Raw genomic sequence first — 21,333 nt, 5'->3', positions numbered from 1 at the left:
GGCCTAACGGGAAAGTCGACGATGATCTGTGCCGTCCGGAATAGGATTTTGCCCTTAAGTAGATCTATAACGAAAAAATTAAACAAAAACTACTTACCAAAAAGTAAGAAGTATCACCATAACTATACAAAACGAGATGACGCAAGAGCAGCGAGATTTCAAACAGAGTAAGTGAACGCTAAGTTGGAAACGGGCGGTTTGAAATAGCTGCCTCTGAAATCAGTTTTTTTTATAGAACCTAGTTAGATGGCTGCGCCACCACGCGGCCTCTACACGTATTGCAAATTTAACATAAGGCACTCATAAGTAAATGATTATAGTAATTTAGTATAAAAAGGAAGTATGCCAAAATAATTTTTTTTTAAATAATTGAAATTTTCTGAGAGAATATATAAAGTTTATAAGGAGTTATTAGTAATTTAAAGGGAATATAACCTCAGGTATTTGGTGTGGAACACCAACGTTTGCAGCTCTGGCCGCTCTGGCCTTTGGCTTTAGAAATGTTAGGCGCCACTATACAGTGTAATTTGAAAAATTGAAGGGGTCTTACATAAAGATTGCTTTGCAAGTTATATTCCCTTTAAGCAAGGAGTACCGTTTTTGGAAATTGACGATATATATTAATCTAAAATTAAGTAGGTTTTGGTTAAAAGCCCGTAAAAAATTTAATTTTTAAAATGTTTGGCCTACAAATTGCCCAAAGTTCATCCATTGAAGTATCGACCAAGTGTACCAAATTTCACTAAAATCCCAGAACCCATGGTGGCATGACCTACTCACTTGATATCGAATAGCCCATTTTCATTCCTTAGCTGGGGTGTCGGGGCTAGAGTGGGGTGGCGGAGCGGTTAGCCCTTTCGCCTCGCAGCAAAAGGAGCCGGGTTCGTTTCCAACTTGCGGACTGGATGAAAAATCGGAACCATTCCTTCTGCGCATGGTTTGAAAGTTTTCTCCCCACTGGTTAAAAGGGGTTTCCCCGAGTTCTTCTGTTTCACCTTCCCATAAAAACTTGTAGAGGTTAACGGTAATAGTTAGTGTAGGGAGCTGTTGGCTCGCGTGGCATGAAGGGCTTGCCACCACCCTCCTCCGCATTGTAACCCGGCCACCTGAATTAATGGCTTCAAAAGTCGCTAGATGACTGGGGCCTAGCTAATTATTATTATTTTAATTTTGTATAAACAGCTTAACTCCATGAGCATTTAAATTAATAAGTAAATAAATAAAAGTTCTTGTTTAAAAATTATCTTTCAAATCTTTAATTGGTGAATGAAAACCAAGTTATGTTGAGAATTCTTGAAAAAAATGTTTGTTTTGCTAACTCAAAAGGCAGACTCGATAGAAGCTTATTTAATAAAATATCAAATAATAATAAAACTCAGTACAAAAACACAAATTATTCGAGGGCCGTATGCGATATTGGACGCGTGAAAAATAGTACCTTTTCCGGACAACTTCCAATGAATTTTTAAGCTCGAGTCTTGAGGTCGAAGTCTATTTCGATGTTCATAAATCTAATTATTGTTTATAAGATTGATGACTTTGTTAAATTTGGTAAAAATTGTTCTTTAATGTTAGAAGAGTGATTAGTTGGATTCCTTTCAATGTTTCATTGGATTTTATTGGAATAATATTTTGTTCCTTTGTGGCCTGAGAATAGGTTTTTTCAAAGCATCTATTAATTAATTAGCGGTTACGCAAACGCTGGTGTTTACAAACCTTTTGATCAATGTAAACCAATTATATAATATTATATTATATAATTATCGTTTGATGTTAAAGATACTTTTCTGTAGTTTAAGATTTAATATACTCCGATTTCCGTTCTTATTGACTGTGTCTTTCCTCTTCAATGGAAATGAAAACCAAAGGAGTCTGGAGAGCGACGTGGGAAACATTCGTGAGTTTTATTCTAAATTGGGAGGTTTAATTCATAAGAACCGCATTTGACATGTAGTCTTCTTAAACAGGAATTGAGTTCTTAAAGGACTGATCGGAAGGAAAACCCTTTCATTTGGTTCAAAATAAAACTGAATACTTAAGTAAGAAAAAAAGCTAGCAATTTCGTTCAATTTATGAACAATGTCTGAAAAAAATAAAAAACGGCAAAACGTGTTGGAATATGTCTTAACTAGTTGGAAACCAATAAAAATGTGAGATTAAAATGAGAAAAACCACGTGTTTCGTAAGTTGGGTTCTAAATTTCAGACGTTTGTTCTTCAGAACCGCATTCAACCTTGACAAGAGTGTTCGTGTTATCCCCATTTGGCCGATATCCCAACTCTTCTAGTTTGACGACTGACGGAACACCAACAAGCTCCATGAAGTCATAAAGGGGCTCTAGTTTGATGGCGCTGACATCGACTGGGAGGCATTCTTTGCCAAGGACCACTTCCTTCTTAACGGGTAGGGTCACGGTTGGGTACGCGTCAGGGTCGGACACTTTGGATTGTACGACGTGAGCGGAGTCGGGGTTTTCTGTGACAGATTGAATCTGTTTATTTGTGACGCGTCGTAGCTGCACCGAGCAAGACCTAACTCCCCATTGACGAAAAAGTATCTCAAACAGCCGTGGTTGTGAAGATTGGTTTTCAGAAAGACCATGGCTTCGAAGGTGATCTCGGAGGTTGCTTTTCGTGGCGAGGTTCTGGTCGAAAATTGGACACTTGTGTGACCCTGCCCTCAGAGCGTGAAGCGATTTTTCGTGGTTAATAAATTCTATTTGATATCTGGTCCGGCATCCGTGCTCGGTACATCCAGATGTTTCCTCTCTCGTGTGAGTCATTTTGTGGGCAATCAAATGGGATTTTTGTGTTGATCTATAAATACACTGATCACAATGGAATTGATTTTCGCCCGTGTGAGTTCTTTTGTGGGTACTCAGATGGATTTTTCGTGCAGATGCGTATTTACATTGGTCACATTGAAAGGGTTTTTCGCCCGTGTGAGTTCTTTTGTGGGAAATCAAATTGGTTTTTCGTGCAGATGCGTATTTACATTGGTCACATTGAAAGGGTTTCTCGCCCGTGTGAGTTCTTTTGTGGATAATCAAATTAATCTTTCGTGAAAATGTTTTATTACATTGGTCACATTGAAAGGGTTTCTCGCCCGTGTGAGTTCTCTTGTGGGAAATCAATTGGCTTTTGTGTGTAAATGAGTAACTACACTGGTCACATTGAAAGGGTTTTCGCCCGTGTGAGTTCTTTTGTGTGAATTCAAATCGGGTTTTCTTGCAGTTGCGTAACTACACTGGTCACATTGAAAAGGTTTTTCGCCCGTGTGAGCTCTTTTGTGTGAATTCAGATCGGGTTTTCTTGCAGAAGCGTAATTACATTGATTACATTGAAAGGGTTTTTCGCCCGTGTGAGTTCTTTTGTGGGAAGTCAATATACTTTTTTGTGCAGATGAGTAATTACATTGGTCACATTTAAAGGGTTTCTCACCCGTGTGAGTTCTTTTGTGTAAAATCAAATTAATCTTTCGTGCAGATGCGTATTTACATTGGTTGCATTGAAAAGGTTTTTCCCCCGTATGAGTTCTTTTGTGGAAAATCAAATTGGTTTTTCGTGCAGATGCGTAGTTACATTGGTCACAATGAAAGGGTTTTTCGCCCGTGTGAGCTCCTTTGTGCGAAATCAAATTGTCTTTTCGTGCAGATGCGTAATTACATTGGTCACAATGAAAGGGTTTTTCGCCCGTGTGAGCTCCTTTGTGCGAAATCAAATTGGCTTTTCGTGCAGATGCGTAATTACATTGGTCACAATGAAAGGGTTTTTCGCCCGTGTGAGCTCTTTTGTGCGAAATCAAATTGGTTTTTCGTACAGATGCGTAATTACATTGGTCACATTGAAAGGGTTTTTCACCCGTGTTAGCTCTTTTGTGCGAAATCAAATTGGCTTTTCGTGCAGATGCGTAATTACATTGATTACATTGAAAGGGTTTTTCGCCCGTGTGAGCTCTTTTGTGCGAAATCAAATTGGCTTTTCGTACAGATGCGTAATTACATTGGTCACATTGAAAAGGTTTCTCGCCGGTATGTTTTCTTTTGTGAACAATAAAATTTCCCTTTATGTTCGTGGCAAAGACGCACTCAGTGCACTTGTGTTTCTTCTCTTCGTGGCTGCTCATTTTTACTGTTCCACGCTTGAAGTTCTCCGCGAAGTCTCTTTTATTTTATGAATCTGTCTCGCTGCTACGACTGGGACGGTTTATAACGTCCTTTCAAGACCTAAACGAAATCAAATTCCAAGATTAGCAATCACGAAATGGATTCGGCGGCCACCCCTCCTGAAATTAAATATCGTTGACTAACATCAGAGCAACCAGGGAAATTCATTGGAAATTTAGTGCAAATAACGGAAACAAAATAGGCTAATTGAAGGAAAACATATGAGAAATAACTAAGCTTTCTCCATAGAGTAACCCACTCACATAGAGTGGAAGGCCTTCCACTTTATGCGAGTTGCTTACTTTATGGTTTTCTCATTCCATTTCAAATTGAAAAAGGCACCAGTCGTTACATTTTGATAACATTAAACGCATTTAAGAATGGCTTAATGAGTGCCTGGGTGTCAGCATTTTTGCAATATTAGCTCGTGGTTTGTCTAATTTATGGTTAATAATCACAGTGGGTTGGATTGGGCGAAAACTCTTTAAACCAGGCCTTGGTTAGGAAATTATTTAAATAAGATTTTAGGTGCCTTTTAACTGTTAATGCGATGTTTGTAATAATTTCAAACAATAAAAGTTTAAAATCGGTGGTATTTTGATTATACCTTTTAACGTTAATTTCATCATTATCTTAATTTGAGCAATGCAATAGTACCAATTAAAATATTCGTCCTCAGGTACTCGGTTCCACCCAATATTGAGAATCGGACATAATATTCAGAAAACAAGCATTTCGTCGTCGGTTGTAGGTTAGGCTAAATTGTAGAAAATACGTTTTGAAGGAATATTATTAACGGATAATCGTGTGAAAACAACGCACAGTTGTTGACTTTTTTCCCGTTATTTTATTTAAATTTAAAATTAGTGTCAGTCGGAAAATTTTCCGGAAAATGACCGAGGCCTTTTTTCCGGAAACTTTTCCGTATTTATACGAAAAAAAATAAATCAAATATTGTTTGCAAATTTTTTCGAATCTATAAGTAAAATAACGTCTAGACTCTAACTAGCATTAAACTGATGAATAATGTAACACTATGAACTTTTTGTATTCTATATTTCGCCGAAAAATGAACAACACTATTTAAAAGCAATTTGTAATGTTTTACTCCGTAGTTACGCCCATAAAATAATTCCGCTTCATCGGTACTCTACTCCACCTTAAAAAATATCTTTCCTACTTTCATTATTCTGACACGTTGTCTGTTGTTATAAAACTAGTTATTTCTGGGTGTGAAAATAAGTTACTTTGTATTTAATGGTTCAGTTTATGTGAAAAAGAAAATAGGTTCCATTGTGGTTTAGGTGCTCCGGTTTTATCCGCAACGTGTTGAATTTTAAAGAAAAGATTTTTTCGTGACCGAGGTTTAGCTCAATAATCTCTAATGATTTGAGTTAAATCTAATAATGGTTATATGCATTCTCATAACCATAATAGAACAAAATTAATTAAAAGTACTACCTTTATTAATGTAATATGGAATATTTTATAGTAGTAGAGGTATTTCTTTTATGAATTACGAGTAATTTTATTTATGGAGTAACTTGAATATTTTCACAGCTTTCAGTCGCCGAAATTGGTTTTTGCAAGAAAACTTGTGCAGTGAAGTAGGACTCGCGACAATCTTAACAAAAATAAAGATAAACTAAACCACTTCTATTAAAATAGATGGCGCTAGGGCTAACATAAAATCAGTATTAGCGCATAATATCAAAATACATATAAAATTAACGTATTTATTTCCAATTTTTTTTTAACTATACATAAGATTTAATCATACGTGGGGAAACCTCCGGAGGGAACGTCGAAGCAGAGAGAATTTAGATAGGGAGAGGTAGCTCCTACCTTAAACAGTACAAAAAGGCATTTCGCTCAAACACACGGTCGCGTCGAGATTATCTGGCCAGGTTAACTTCCTGTCACGTGTCAACTCCGTTTTCTCCTAGATTCTTATTGGTTGCAGAGGTAATTTAGATAGGGAGCGGCAATTGGGGGTTGAATTGTCGCTCTTAAAATAGACCCCGACGCCGCCGAAGAACGCGCCGGCGCGCCGCCGACGCCGATTTTTTTTCAACGCCGCCGCCGATTTGAAAATTAAGTTGGCGCGCCGCCGCCGCCGCTGCCGATTATTTTCCAGCTTGACGCCGATTAAATCTGTCTAAAATCCTGCCACGTGCTTTTTGCGGTTTTCAACGAAAATATTATCCTGTCTCAAACCCCCTTGAGGGTCGTTCCTTGCCGTGGTAAGGGGGCTAGCGTGGGTTGGGGCTAAGCTGACGGGGACTGGTGGGTCTTCGAACGCAAGAAACCGGATGTGTTCCCCCGACTCCAGACTAAACGCGACCCAGTTTTCCCATTTGGTCACGCCTTGCATGGTGGGAAGCTTAAGGTGGTTGTTGACCCAAAGGGCCGTTGGCGCAGTTGAGTTATCCTGTGTCCAGCTCGCTCCGGAGGTGAGACCCCAACCGAAGTGACTGATCCCCTAGTGGTTACGCCTTGTTGGTGGGGGGCTTCAGGGAGTGGTTTGACGTTCGGGCTATGCTGGGTTAAGGTTTCCTATACCAGATTGGCCGCGCTTGCTCCCAAATGACCACGTGGTTTTGGTCACCCCAACTGACGCAGCTGTGACCGCTGACGCTCTAAAAACCACCATTTGCAAAGCCGTTGATCCTCGTAAGGAGAAAATTGGTATACAGTCCATTAAACCAGGCCTCAACGGTCTGGTAGTCCGCTGCAACTCGGCCGCTGACGCCGATAAATTTAGGCACTCAGTGCACATCTCTAAAGCATTGAAAAAGACAGTTACGACTGCAACTCCCACTTTGGCTCGTCCAAAGCTGATAATTTTTGGCATCGATAAAGCCATTGATAAGGCTGACTTATCAAGCATAATTCGTGATCAGAACGAGTTAGCGTTGGACGACGATGATCTCGTCGCCAAATTTACACTAAACGGGAAGAACGACACCGTCAATGTCGTATTTGATGCCTCCCCGAAGGCCTATCAGACTTTGCTAAAGAAAGGCAAGGTCCACCTTGATTGGACCATGTGTCCGCTCAAGGAGTACTTTTATGTACCCAGATGTTTCGAGTGCTGCCTGTTAGGGCACACTCAGAGCTCCTGTACTTCTGCAACTCGATTTTGTACCTCGTGCGGCCAAGAGCACGGCTTTAACTACTGTAAGGCGACGGTCAAGTGCTGCCGCGCCTGTAAATCCCACAACACCCCCAGAGGCACTTCTTTTAAGACCACCCATAGGTCTATTGACACCAACTGTCCTCTCTTCAAGAGAGAATTAGAACTCCGCAAACAACGCACGAATTATAGTGATCCGTCTGAATAGGCGGCCTTTCATCCTTTCATTTATACTCTCTTCTTGTTGGCACTTATGCGTTGCGCACAAATTAATCTTGGACATGGGCGTGCAGCTACTGCACTTTCACGTCAATTCATTCTTGATCATAAAATTGATGTTCTTTCGTTCCAGGAGCCTATGGTTCGTGACGGCAAGGTTTTGGGTTTTCCCATCTCAAGTCGTCTCTGCCATCACGCTGAGGCCCTCTCGGGCATTGCTATTTTGAATCCATCATACGATGTGGTGACCCTATACTCCACTCCTTGCATTACCGCTATCCATATTGCGGCCCCAGGTATTGACCTGATATTTTACAGTATATATTGTCCTCCGTCCCAGGACTTGCTTCCGATACTCGATTCTCTGACTAATCTGTTTCATGAGTACTCTAATCAGTCCCAGTGCATTACTGGCGACTTCAATGCTAAACACGCCCTCTGGGGCTCCCCTGTTGTTGATCCTCGTGGTGATCTGGTTATTGATTTCCTCAATGGTAACGACCTCTATGTGCACAACACTCAGTCATCCCTTTCTACGTTCTCCTCCACTAGAGGCGAGAGTTGGATTGATCTCACTATCACTACTAATACGCTTGCGCCGACCCTGTGTAATTGGGTCGTGAATTCTGACTGCTCCGGTAGTGATCATCGGTACATTACCTTTGACATTGGTGCTGGTGACACCATTCACTCTAATTTTCAGATTCCCAAACGAAGATACTCGTTAAAAAATGTTGATTGGCCTGCCTTTAGGGTAGACGCTGAGTCGTCCCTGGCAGATATCTCTAACAACGCGCTCTCCTCTGTGGGCGAAGTTGATGAGTTTATTGACACTTACATTACGACCGTTAACAGAATTTGTGACAGTCACTTGAAGACCACATCGGCTCGTACTTTCCGTTCGGTCCCTTGGTGGAATTCTTCCCTGACCACTCAACGAAGTAAGGTTCGTGCTTGTCGTAGACGTGCCCAAACGGTCAGGGACCCTGCTCGTCGCCACGAATGCAGTACTTTGTACAGAAAAGAAGTTGCAATTTATAAAAAACTTATTAACTCCTCCAAGCAGTCCTCCTGGCGGGACTTTTGCTCAAAAGTGGATGCTAACGATCCATTTACCATCCCATACAAGCTGGCTTCGCACAAGATGCGTTCTCGCCCGGCTCTTACTGCAGTTCGACGGGCAGATGGTTTTGCTCCCCAAGCCAGGTCGGGACCCTAGTCTCCCGTCCTCTATGCGTCCGATCAGCCTGTTGGACACTTTGGGTAAGGTCTTTGATAAATGTCTTACACAGCGCCTATACCATTTTCTGGTAAAAAATTCTCTAATCAATGAAACTCAATATGGCTTTTGCCATGGCAAATCCACAACTCAGGCTATCCGCAATCTAGTCTCGATTGTCCATGATTGCAACTCCACACATGACTATGCCTCCATAATTTGCCTTGATATTAAGGGTGCGTTCGATAATGCTTGGGTGCCGGCAATCCTTCAGGCTCTTAAGCGTACTCAGTGCCCAGCGAACATCTACGGATGTTTTGCTAGTTTTTTAAATAACCGTACAGCCCGTATCACCACCGCACAAGGTATCATCTCGCATCAGATCAGTAAGGGTGTCCCTCAGGGATCGTGTGCTGGCCCTGTTCTTTGGAATCTGATTATGAACTCCTTTCTACGTCTCCCACTGCCGCCTGCCTGCGAGTCTCAGGCTTTTGCCGACGACTCGGGCTTGATTGTGTGCGCCTCTTCAAGGCGATTACTCGAGGACAAGGGCAATGAGGCCCTTGCCATTATTAACACATGGAGCTTGACTCAAAAGCTGTCTTTTTCCACTGACAAAACTCAGGTTATGACCTTTAAGGGACTGGGTCCCCCGGCCCGTTTACCTATTTTCAAACTAGGGGAGGATCGTCTCTCCCATGTCTCCTCTTTTAAATATCTGGGCGTGATTCTTGATAATCACTTGAATTGGATTCCTCATCTAAATTATGTCAGAAATAAAGTTGCTGCTCTTTCCCAGAACATCGCCCAGTACGCCCACGAAACCTGGGGTGTCAATGGGGTAGCTCTTCGCAGTATTTACACGAGAGGTGTTGAACGTATCATCGTTTATGCTGCCGGGGCCTGGTGGCGTGAATCAGGCAACGTCAAAATGATTCAAAAACTTAGAAGCATTCAGCGAATTTTTGCTCTTCGTATCACTAAGTCATACAGGACGGTGTCCACCGATGCCCTTCTTGTTATGGCTCGTCTTCTTCCCGTCGACCTCATTGCTAGTCAAGAGGCGACTGTTTTCCGTCTATTTACCATTGGCACCCCGGCAACACACCTCCACAACACCTTTACACCAACAAATCTGTTGAGACCACACGACATTTGGTACGAGCATCCTGCTTGCAGGATTGCCTACCCATGCCCGACTACCGAACCTCGGAGTCAGTGGTATGAAATTTTTACTGATGGCTCCAAATCGGATGCTGGCATTGGCTGTGCCTTTGTGGTATACTGGCAAGGAATTCGGGTCCACCGGGCCCTTTTCCATTTAAACCCTGAAGCTGACGTCTTTCAAGCTGAGCTGCTAGCTATTTATCAAGCCCTCCTCTGGGTTCAAGAGCAGCAAATCGTCTCTCCAACTTCCATTTATACTGACAGTCTGTCTTCTGTACAGACTCTGAGGAATCCAAACACAACGAACGTTATGGGTTCTCAAATTAAAACTCTCATCCGGGACATTGGCCCTGATTTACTTTCAGTCTCTTGGGTCAAGGCCCATGTAGGTACCACTGGTAATGAACGCGCTGACGCTCCAGCTAAGGAGGCGGCACTTGGAGCTGGCCGGGTGCTAAGCCTTCCCCTTACTAGGACTTTTATTAAAGGTCGTCTTAGTACTTCTAGCCACTCTACGTGGCAAATCCAGTGGACTACCTCTGATAAGGGCCGACACACGTTTTCTCTTATCCCTTCGATCGGCAATCTTTTTGCTGACATTAACTACTTCTCTTCCCAATTGATATCAGGCCATGGCAAATTCCCGGCCTATCTCTATAAGCTCGGTCACTGCGCTGAGCCTTCTTGTATTTGTGGTTCTCAAAATGCGGATGCCACGCATTTTTTGAAGGATTGCCCGCTTACTGACCGTTTTCGTAGCTCCCTTGTTAACGACGCTGGCACAGTCGTTTTAAACAAAAATAACATTACTACCTTCTCTAGGTTAATGAAATTTCTACTCTCTAACTATAACCTAATTATATCCTTACATAGGAACCCTGCTGCCGCTCCTGCTTCACCTTCTGTTGACTTTGATGTCTCTTCAGATTAGATGCTAGCCGGTTTCTCACCTGCATCATTTTTAAATCTCAACTTTTTGCATGCAATCTTCGATTGCCTTAATTGTGATTTTCACTTACTACTCATTTACACTTTCAGAACAAGAGTTTCTCACTCACCACTTCACCTATTATGGTGTTAATCCAAATATTCTGTGTGCGCACTACTTTGAGCCTTGTGCTTATTTCCCTGCACCTTTTTTACTCCTCTCTGTAGACATGGATTTTCATGTCTTTGTATTTCCGCCCCTGTAGTATGAGCGTTAGCTCGTGGAACAGGGGCCTATAAATGCAAAACAAACTGTCCTTTCTCAAACCCGTCTGTGTGTTTCGTGCACTCGCCTCGGAGCTTGGACGCTATATAGCGCCATGCTCGCAGTCGCTGCCTCGCTAGGCTCGTTCGTCTCCCTCGTCGTCTGCAAAAGTTGAAGGAAGTTCTCCCGGTTGCACCAATGTGGTAGAATAAATAGAGATCCAAATCCACCTTCCAGGACCTACCGTTTTGCACGACAGTATTTGTTGAGTTGGAGACAGGGTGAGAAATGAGGATTTTTTTTAAACTGGACCTGTGGCCAGTAGAGCCTAGGTAGTTTAATTAAAAAACTGGCCAATGGCCACTTACCATTTTTAACCTTCAAAATCAGGCTTTCATAATTTATAGTCAAATTATCTATTCTTGACAATATGTGCTATAGACCCGACCCTAACAAGCCTACTGTTTATATTTCTTTTCGCTAACTGCTAAATTCGCTTCTTCTATACTGTGTGTAGAGTGTAGAGTAGATAGACTCACGAAACCCTGTCCACTGCCTTCTATAATACTAGGCCTAGAAGTAAGAAAAAAAGGGGGTGGCAGTAGCGATTTTGAAATATCCGATAGAGGTCGATTTTTTGGGTAGGGAAAGTGCGGTAAATTTAAACGTACGCGAAAACTTTAAATATTAATAGCGAAAATACACTTTAATTCAATTTATAGGACTTAAATTTCTCTTAACAAATAATGAAAATTTAGTAAAAAACAATATTTAAAAATAAGCTTGGATCTTCTACAGGTTTTTTAATCCATTAAAAAAATACATTTATTGTTTTGAAGCCACCAGTGACAGGAGAATGCTGATTGGCCGCAGCCGTTTAACTTTTTTTACCCCAAACCAGTTTGAAAATGTCGCTTAAAAAATGGACGTAGCTACCATTTCTAGGCCTAGTATTATAGAAGGCAGTGCCCTGTCATCCACCCATACACACAATTGATACAAGTCCAACCACAAAGCATAGAAGCAAAGACCAAACAATTTTAGGGATTAATATAGTAATTTTTTAATGAACTAAATCTTGAAGGGAAAAAACTTTGAATTAAATAAGTGATCACCAGGGCCACAAACAACCAAAGCATTTAATTTTTAAACTGGCCCAGCTAATTTTTAAACTGGCGATTGGCGTGTGATAGTACCTTATTTCTCACACTGTTTGGAGAGTTAGGCCTAGTAAATGAACTTAATCAAATCGTGTGGGCGCCATCTATAGTGTTATTGGAAAACTAAACCTTAACATATTTTGCAAAAGTGTCTGTTTATAGAAACAGATGGCGCCAAAACGATTTTAAAAAGTTTAAAATTTAGCCTAATTCTCCTACTCAAATAAAACGTGTCCCATGAATCCCATATTTGATTGGATCGTTATTTATTTTACCTCATTGGGTGTAACACACCGATTCTGTTCAAACTCGGGGGTTAAGTATCCCTTAATGAATCATGAAAATTCCCAAAAGGAAAAGTTTCAACGGGCAGAAGTTTTGCTATGGCAACCGAAAAGGTTTTTGACAACACCAAATGGAAAATTCCTTCCCGAAAAAACATGGGATTTTGAAAAATTCCCTTGGAAAATTTTCCAAGAAATTTAAATTTTTTAAAATGCAAAAATTTTAAAAAATTGATCAAAATTGACGAAATAAAATAAAATTGATAAAAAGTTTCAATTTGATGAAAATAAGTAAAAATTCGATCGATTTGATAAACACAATGGATTTTTATCACATTTAAGATTTTTTATCAATAAAATCCATTTTTATTAATTTTCTATCAAATCATTTGCATTTTTACCCATTTTTATTAAATTGAAAAAAATTGATAAAATTTTGATAAATTTTTTCTAGCTTTTGCATTTTAAAAAATTACAATTTTTTGGAAAATTTTCCAAGTGGCCACTCTTAGAATTTTAAAAATCGAATGTTTTTTTCGGTAAGGAATTTTCATTTTGTGTTGTCAAAAACATTTTTGGTTGCCATGGCAAAACTAATGCCCGTTGAAACTTTTCCTTTTAGGCATTTTGATGATTTATTAAGGCCTACTTAACCCCCGAGTTTCAACAAAATTGGTGTGTTACACCTCAGGTAGTCTCCTTGTCAGCGTATCGTTATTTCGTCAAAGGTTGTGTATTATTTTATTAGACGTTGTATTTTTTTACTTTATTAAACGAGTAATGAGTAATAAAGTTAGAGATTTTGATTTTAAGCGTGGGGAGTTGAAAGTAATTTGCATAAAATAAGTTCTGCAATCAGCAGTAGCGAAGCTTGGAATTACTTTGGACAATTGCAACGTTATGAAGACGGAAATTGGATATGCATAGGATATATTTTCCAAATGTAGTATTTACATAAAGTAGCTGATACTTAAAAAAATGATTTGTTTGAATTATTATATGCTGTTAATTATTATTCTAAACTAGCGTAAGTAAAAAAAAGCTTATACTCGGAATAAATAAATTAAACGAGTAGTAGGACCACAGGTAGGTTGATTTTTACTCTCTAGTATAAGATTATTTTTCTTAATAAAGAAACGCCGGCTCACGGCGCCGCCGCCGTGGTATTTTAAAGGGAATATAACCTCAGGTATTTGGTGTGGAACACCAACGTTTGCAGCTGTGGCCGCTCTTGCCTTTGGCTTTAAAAAAATTTGGCGCCAATGTAGAGGGAAACTTGAAAAATTGAAGGGGTCTTCCATAAAGATTGCCTTGCAGGTTATATTCCCTTTAAGTCAACGCCGCCGCCGACAAAAAAATCGGCGTACGCCGTTCGAGCCGCCGCCGCCGACTAAAATTGACCGGCTCGCCGCCGCCGATAAAAATTTCGTGGCGTCGGGGTCTATCTTAAAACCACTTGATTGAAATAACAGGCGGGGTTAAACGATAGACGTTAGAAGCACCAATTTGAAATTCGGCTCTCTGGCCTAAGAAAACTTGAACAGCCATGTGTTTCATCTTAAAAGTTTATTATTTTGTTTCTTATTTTAAAAAAATGCTTTTTTATGATATTATTTATTTAGGTGCTGTATACCATTGTCTACAGTATACTTTCAAGAAGCTAAATGAACCAAAATTATTTATGGATGCATTTGTAAATACTAGAGGAAAACGTTTAGTCCGGGACATATTACAGCAATATCAGTATGAAACCAAAGAAGCCCTCAAAGCTAATTAAGCGTTACGAAAGAGTATCATGGAAAAGTCCAAAGAGTCTACGAAACTCATCTCACGAAAGCCTGTAGTGGAAAATATTGGAAATAAAAAAATCACAGGAGGAAAACTGAAAAGCTAGAATCTCCTCTGAAGAAAAACAAATTAAGTAAAGGATCTCCAACTAAGGAAGAAATTCCCAACATTCACATTCCAGAAATTAAAACAAATAACAGCTCAAGCTCATCTCGAAGTACAATTTAAATTGACGATAATTCAATGTATAATTTTTTAAATGGAGACCCTGATTTGGAACTAGGGATTGCAATTGCTGGATCCCTCATCCAGAAATCCAGCTGAATCCAGCGCATTTCTCGGTCTGCTGGATCCAGCGATGCGGATTCGCAAGTAATTAACTTTTAAATAATTGGCACGTGAATCGCGATTCGCGCGCCGCGAATGGTACAATGGTAAACGTTGCCGCTTCGATAGGTGGGCTACGGCCCTGCGTGAGACAAGACCATCAATACCATTTGTTTCTTGAGATTGTACTTCCAGAAAAGTTTTAAAAAAGACCTCTTGTGGTTTAATATTTAATAAAATGTAGCTAGTGGCCAGTATTTACAATAGTCGGGTTTATTTGTAATTGTCTGTCTTATTCCTATGCGAACAAGAATCTCCTTAACTAGTTGTTGTAGATAGAAACCCCAACCCACGTGCGTTTCAAATTATACAAACGTGATTGATTTAATCCTTTAAAATACTTCAAGACTAATATTTTATAGCTCCTACTTCTAATAAGACTTTACCATAATAGAGTTCCCGAGGAGGGGTTTTACCAATTTTTGGTGTGACTGTTGGCAAAGTGTATTCACCGCGTCGGCAGTTTCATCAACTTTGGAAAAGATTCACCAGGGAAAAACCGGTGTAACGGCTAAAATCATCTGATATATTTTTTTAACGTTAACGCCCCCACCGTAACGACGGTTTTGACTTCCTTGTTAGTGCAAAGATAATTTAAACTCGTACCCTAGATTCGAAATCACTCTCTCGCGCGTTGCCGATAGCGTTTACCCACTTCCCGCCGGAACTCAGAAAAAATTCGCTCCATGGTTTGCGCCTTACCGCAACCACGGCCAACTTCGATCACGCGCTATATAGAGCGGCAGCGTGTGATCGAAGTTGGCCGTGCCACAACCGATGGAGCCCGATTTTTCTGAGGTCACGTGCCGGAAAAGGGTAAACGCTTCGTAACAAAACCGTCAATGGGAAAGCTCTCAGTATTCGAATCTAGGGTACGAGTTTAAATTATCTTTGGTTAGTGTAATCCAGCTTTTGAACGTTTGTATTCGAATTCGTGTTTTTGTAATGTTTTGTTTATTGTGTGTTTGTGTTCAAACATGGGCGAATGTTGCGTGTGTTCTGTATGTACATGTATGGGGCTTCTTCTCTCCAACTCCTAATTTTGTTTTTACTTTTGAGACGGGCCGAGTGCTTAGGGTTATGGTAAATTATGTTGCAATGATATTTCTAACTTGTTGGGCATTTTTGATAAAATTCTTTGTTTTTTTGAAAAATATATAAATTGCTGGATCCGCGTTGGACATAGCTGAACGGGCTCGTCTCACACTAAGAGCCCGAGCTCAATTTGAGACTGAGCCCAGGCTTTATTGTGAGAATGATACGAGCCCGAGAAGAGACCAAAAAGTTGTGGTCATTTAATTTGAGCTCGAGATGAGACCATTTTAATATAGCGTATTTTTGTGAGCTCGAGATGAGACCATTTAAATATAGTAAATTGCTGTGAGCCTGAACTGCGTCCAATTTAATATAGTGTATTACTACGAGTCCGATCTGATACCATTAAAATATAGTAAATTGCTGTGAGCCTGAGCTGCGTCCAATATAATAAAGTGTGTTACTACGAGTCCGAGATGAGACCATTTGAATATAGCGTATTTGTGTGAGCTCGAGATGAGACCATTAAAATATAGTAAATTGCTGTGAGCCTGAGCTGCGTCCAATATAATATAGTGTGTTACTACGAGTCCGAGATGAGACCATTTTAATATAGCGTATTTGTGTGAGCTCGAGATGAGACCATTTAAATATAGTAAATTGCTGTGAGCCTGAGCTGCGTCCAATATAATATAGTGTGTTACTACGAGTCCGAGATGAGACCATTTTAATATAGCGTATTTGTGTGAGCTCGAGATGAGACCATTAAAATATAGTAAATTGCTTTGAGCCTGAGCTGCGTCCAATATAATATAGTGTGTTACTACGAGTCCGAGATGAGACCATTTTAATATAGCGTATTTGTGTGAGCTCGAGATGAGACCATTTAAATATAGTAAATTGCTGTGAGCCTGAGCTGCGTCCAATATAATATAGTGTGTTACTACGAGTCCAAGATGAGACCATTTTAATATAGCGTATTTGTGTGAGCTCGAGATGAGACCATTTAAATATAGTAAATTGCTGTGAGCCTGAGCTGCGTCCATTATAATATAGTGTGTTACTACGAGTCCGAGATGAGACCATTTTAATATAGCGTATTTGTGTGAGCTCGAGATGAGACCATTTAAATATAGTAAATTGCTGTGAGCCTGAACTGCGTCCAATATAATATAGTGTGTTACTACGAGTCCGAGATGAGACCATTTTAATATAGCGTATTTGTGTGAGCTCGAGATGAGACCATTTAAATATAGTAAATTGCTGTGAGCCTGAGCTGCGTCCAATATAATATAGTGTGTTACTACGAGTCCGAGATGAGACCATTTTAATATAGCGTATTTGTGTGAGCTCGAGATGAGACCATTTAAATATAGTAAATTGCTGTGAGCCTGAGCTGCGTACAATATAATATAGTGTGTTACTACGAGTCCAAGATGAGACCATTTTAATATAGCGTATTTGTGTGAGCTCGAGATGAGACCATTTAAATATAGTAAATTGCTGTGAGCCTGAGCTGCGTCCATTATAATATAGTGTGTTACTACGAGTCCGAGATGAGACCATTTTAATATAGCGTAATTGTGTGAGCTCGAGATGAGACCATTTAAATATAGTAAATTGCTGTGAGCCTGAGCTGCGTCCAATATAATATAGTGTGTTACTACGAGTCCGAGATGAGACCATTTTAATATAGCGTATTTGTGTGAGCTCGAGATGAGACCATTTAAATATAGTAAATTGCTGTGAGCCTGAGCTGCGTCCAATATAATATAGTGTGTTACTACGAGTCCGAGATGAGACCATATTAATATAGCGTATTTGTGTGAGCTCGAGATGAGACCATTTAAATATAGTAAATTGCTGTGAGCCTGAGCTGCGTCCAATATAATATAGTGTGTTACTACGAGTCCGAGATGAGACCATTTTAATATAGCGTATTTGTGTGAGCTCGAGATGAGACCATTTAAATATAGTAAATTGCTGTGAGCCTGAGCTGCGTCCAATATAATATAGTGTGTTACTACGAGTCCGAGATGAGACCATTTTTATATAGCGTATTTGTGTGAGCTCGAGATGAGACCATTTAAATATAGTAAATTGCTGTGAGCCTGAGCTGCGTCCAATATAATATAGTGTGTTACTACGAGTCCGAGATGAGACCATTTTAATATAGCGTATTTGTGTGAGCTCGAGATGAGACCATTTAAATATAGTAAATTGCTGTGAGCCTGAGCTGCGTCCAATATAATATAGTGTGTTACTACGAGTCCGAGATGAGACCATTTTAATATAGCGTATTTGTGTGAGCTCGAGATGAGACCATTTAAATATAGTAAATTGTTCTGAGCCTGAGCTGCGTCCAATATAATATAGTGTGTTACTACGAGTCCGAGATGAGACCATTTTAATATAGCGTATTTGTGTGAGCTCGAGATGAGACCATTTAAATATAGTAAATTGCTGTGAGCCTGAGCTGCATCCAATATAATATAGTGTGTTACTACGAGTCCGAGATGAGACCATTTTAATATAGCGTATTTGTGTGAGCTCGAGATGAGACCATTTAAATATAGTAAATTGCTGTGAGCCTGAGCTGCGTCCAATATAATATAGTGTGTTACTACGAGTCCGAGATGAGACCATTTTAATATAGCGTATTTGTGTGAGCTCGAGATGAGACCATTTTAATATAGCGTATTTGTGTGAGCTCGAGATGAGACCATTTAAATATAGTAAATTGCTGTGAGCCTGAGCTGCGTCCAATATAATATAGTGTGTTACTACGAGTCCGAGATGAGACCATTTTAATATAGCGTATTTGTGTGAGCTCGAGATGAGACCATTTAAATATAGTAAATTGCTCTGAGCCTGAGCTGCGTCCAATATAATATAGTGTGTTACTACGAGTCCGAGATGAGACCATTTTAATATAGCGTATTTGTGTGAGCTCGAGATGAGACCATTTAAATATAGTAAATTGCTGTGAGCCTGAGCTGCATCCAATATAATATAGTGTGTTACTACGAGTCCGAGATGAGACCATTTTAATATAGCGTATTTGTGTGAGCTCGAGATGAGACCATTTAAATATAGTAAATTGCTGTGAGCCTGAGCTGCGTCCAATATAATATAGTGTGTTACTACGAGTCCGAGATGAGACCATTTTAATATAGCGTATTTGTGTGAGCTCGAGATGAGACCATTTAAATATAGTAAATTGCTGTGAGCCTGAGCTGCGTCCAATATAATATAGTGTGTTACTACGAGTCCGAGATGAGACCATTTTAATATAGCGTATTTGTGTGAGCTTGAGATGAGACCATTTAAATATAGTAAATTGATGTGAGCCTGAGCTGCGTCCAATATAATATAGTGTGTTACTACGAGTCCGAGATGAGACCATTTTAATATAGCGTATTTGTGTGAGCTCGAGATGAGACCATTTAAATATAGTAAATTGTTGTGAGCCTGAGCTGCGTCCAATATAATATGGTGTGTTACTACGAGTCCGAGATGAGACCATTTTAATATAGCGTATTTGTGTGAGCTCGAGATGAGACCATTAAAATATAGTAAATTGCTGTGAGCCTGAGCTGCGTCCAATATAATATAGTGTGTTACTACGAGTCCGAGATGAGACCATTTTAATATAGCGTATTTGTGTGAGCTCGAGATGAGACCATTTAAATATAGTAAATTGCTGTGAGCCTGAGCTGCGTCCAATATAATATAGTGTGTTACTACGAGTCCGAGATGAGACCATTTTAATATAGCGTATTTGTGTGAGCTCGAGATGAGACCATTTAAATATAGTAAATTGCTGTGAGCCTGAGCTGCGTCCAATATAATATAGTGTGTTACTACGAGTCCGAGATGAGACCATTTTAATATAGCGTATTTGTGTGAGCTCGAGATGAGACCATTTAAATATAGTAAATTGCTGTGAGCCTGAGCTGCGTTCAATATAATATGGTGTGTTACTACGAGTCCGAGATGAGACCATTTTAATATAGCGTATTTGTGTGAGCTCGAGATGAGACCATTTAAATATAGTAAATTGCTGTGAGCCTGAGCTGAGTCCAATTTAATATGGTGTGTTACTACGAGTCCGAGCTGAGACCATCTTTTGTAACGAGCCCGATATGAGACATTTCCATTTTTAAGAGACGGTTACATTTTTGCACGATCATGTTCCTCTTGACCACTGGGGAGCGCTGCCGCGCAGAGAAACATGGGCCGTAGCCCTAACGCTTTCTTTCTCAAAGACACGACCAACTTTGATTACGTGCTGTTTGCGTCGTAGCTAAAGAGCGAACAGCGCATGATCACAGTTGGCCGTGTCGCCCTTGAAGGGAGCTCTGGCCTACTAGGTTAAAGGGGCTCCAAAGTTCGGTGGCAAAATGCGCGTAAAGTCAGTAAAGTGCGAAATTTACGGTTGACTCTGCCCGCCTCTGCAGCTCTGCCAAGGCCGAGTGAGGGGTTGGGGAATGAAAATCATGCTCAATTTTCTTTTTTTTTGCCACCGAACTATGGAGCCCCTTTAATACGGAATTTACGTTATTGGCTATTTCGGATAACGTGATTTCACTCAATCGTTGTAGTGAAGAGAATGCCAGACCTGGTCGCCCGGCTGTTTCGTTTGACTTAGAATTTATATATCAATATAATAAAAATATTAAAACTTCAAAAAGATATTAACAGATTGTAATGAGCCCCGCGAGTTACGCAAATTCTTATGAAACTGACACGAGCCCTTGTTAGTAACATAAATAAGTATGAGCCCGAGACAAGCTCAAATGTTTAGGGAGAGGAATTGTGAGTTCGAGACGAGCTCTTGTGTTTGGGAGAAAAAAATATGAGCCCGAGACGAGTTCTCGTTTTTAAAAAAATATTGATGAGCCCGAGACGAGCTCTCGTATTTAGGAAAAAACCTTATGAGCCCGAGACGAGCTCTCGTATTTAGGAAAAAAAACTTATGAGCCCGAGACGAGCTCTCGTATTTAGGAAAAAAAAATTATGAGCCCGAGACGAGCTCTCGTATTTAGGAAAAAAAACTTATGAGCCCGAGACGAGCTCTCGTATTTAGGAAAAAAACTTATGAGCCCGAGACGAGCTCTCGTGTTTTTGGGGAAATTATTGTGAGACCGAGACGAGACTAAGTCCAAACAAAGATTTTGATGAGACTGAGCCCGAGACCAGGTCTTGGTGTGCAGCTATGGCGTTGGATCCAGCTGGATTGATGTCGGTCCAGCAAAAATCCAGCTGGATTGAAAACCCTGCTGGATTGCAATCCCTATTTGGAACTTTACAACAATTTTTACCTTCATCCTGAAATTTCCCACTACAATATGTATTCCCAATAAATGTTCCTATTCATAATGATTGAGTGAAGAATCAGAATAGTGTTACAACGGAAAGATTAAGTGATATTTCTAGTGAAATAAAAATTAATTTTGTTTACATAATTAAATTTGTATTGTAAAACGACCTGAAAAAGAACGCATTATTTTGTTTCACAAATGATCACTATTATATTTTTTTATTTTTCAAAACTGAGATGTTTCAAGTTGAATTGAAA

At 40.0% G+C, this 21,333-nt stretch overlaps 2 protein-coding genes across 3 annotated transcripts in view; both read right to left on the bottom strand.

Moving 5' to 3' along the window:
- Window positions 1-1,792: 1,792 nt before the first annotated feature.
- Window positions 1,793-3,123, bottom strand: LOC149951399 (uncharacterized). The gene is made up of 2 exons (XM_090168040.1): window positions 2,176-3,123; window positions 1,793-2,083 (listed from the first exon to the last, which is right to left on the bottom strand). The coding sequence occupies exon 1, from the start codon at window positions 2,780-2,782 to the stop codon at window positions 2,195-2,197; it is 588 nt and encodes a 195-aa protein (XP_090024166.1). The 5' UTR covers window positions 2,783-3,123; the 3' UTR covers window positions 1,793-2,083; window positions 2,176-2,194.
- Window positions 3,123-21,333, bottom strand: part of LOC149951382 (uncharacterized) — a 435,419-nt gene continuing 417,208 nt past the window's right edge. The window contains exons 1-2 of one of the 2 annotated variants that reach the window (XM_090168036.1): window positions 5,627-5,719; window positions 3,123-4,284 (exon numbers count right to left, since the gene is read on the bottom strand). In XM_090168036.1, the coding sequence (XP_090024162.1) occupies window positions 3,130-4,125 (996 nt within the window). In that variant the 5' untranslated portion in view covers window positions 4,126-4,284; window positions 5,627-5,719 and the 3' untranslated portion in view covers window positions 3,123-3,129. Of the gene's footprint in view, window positions 4,285-5,626; window positions 5,720-21,333 lie in introns of those variants that run through there. The other variant, XM_090168037.1, reaches the window with a different exon arrangement.

This window comes from Leiobunum rupestre, chromosome 3 (genome assembly GCF_980474605.1).
Source record: "Leiobunum rupestre chromosome 3, qqLeiRupe1.1.hap1, whole genome shotgun sequence".
NCBI lineage: Eukaryota > Metazoa > Arthropoda > Arachnida > Opiliones > Sclerosomatidae > Leiobunum > Leiobunum rupestre.
Note: the sequence above shows the minus strand (reverse complement) of the source record. Positions and strands in the feature narration are given on the sequence as shown.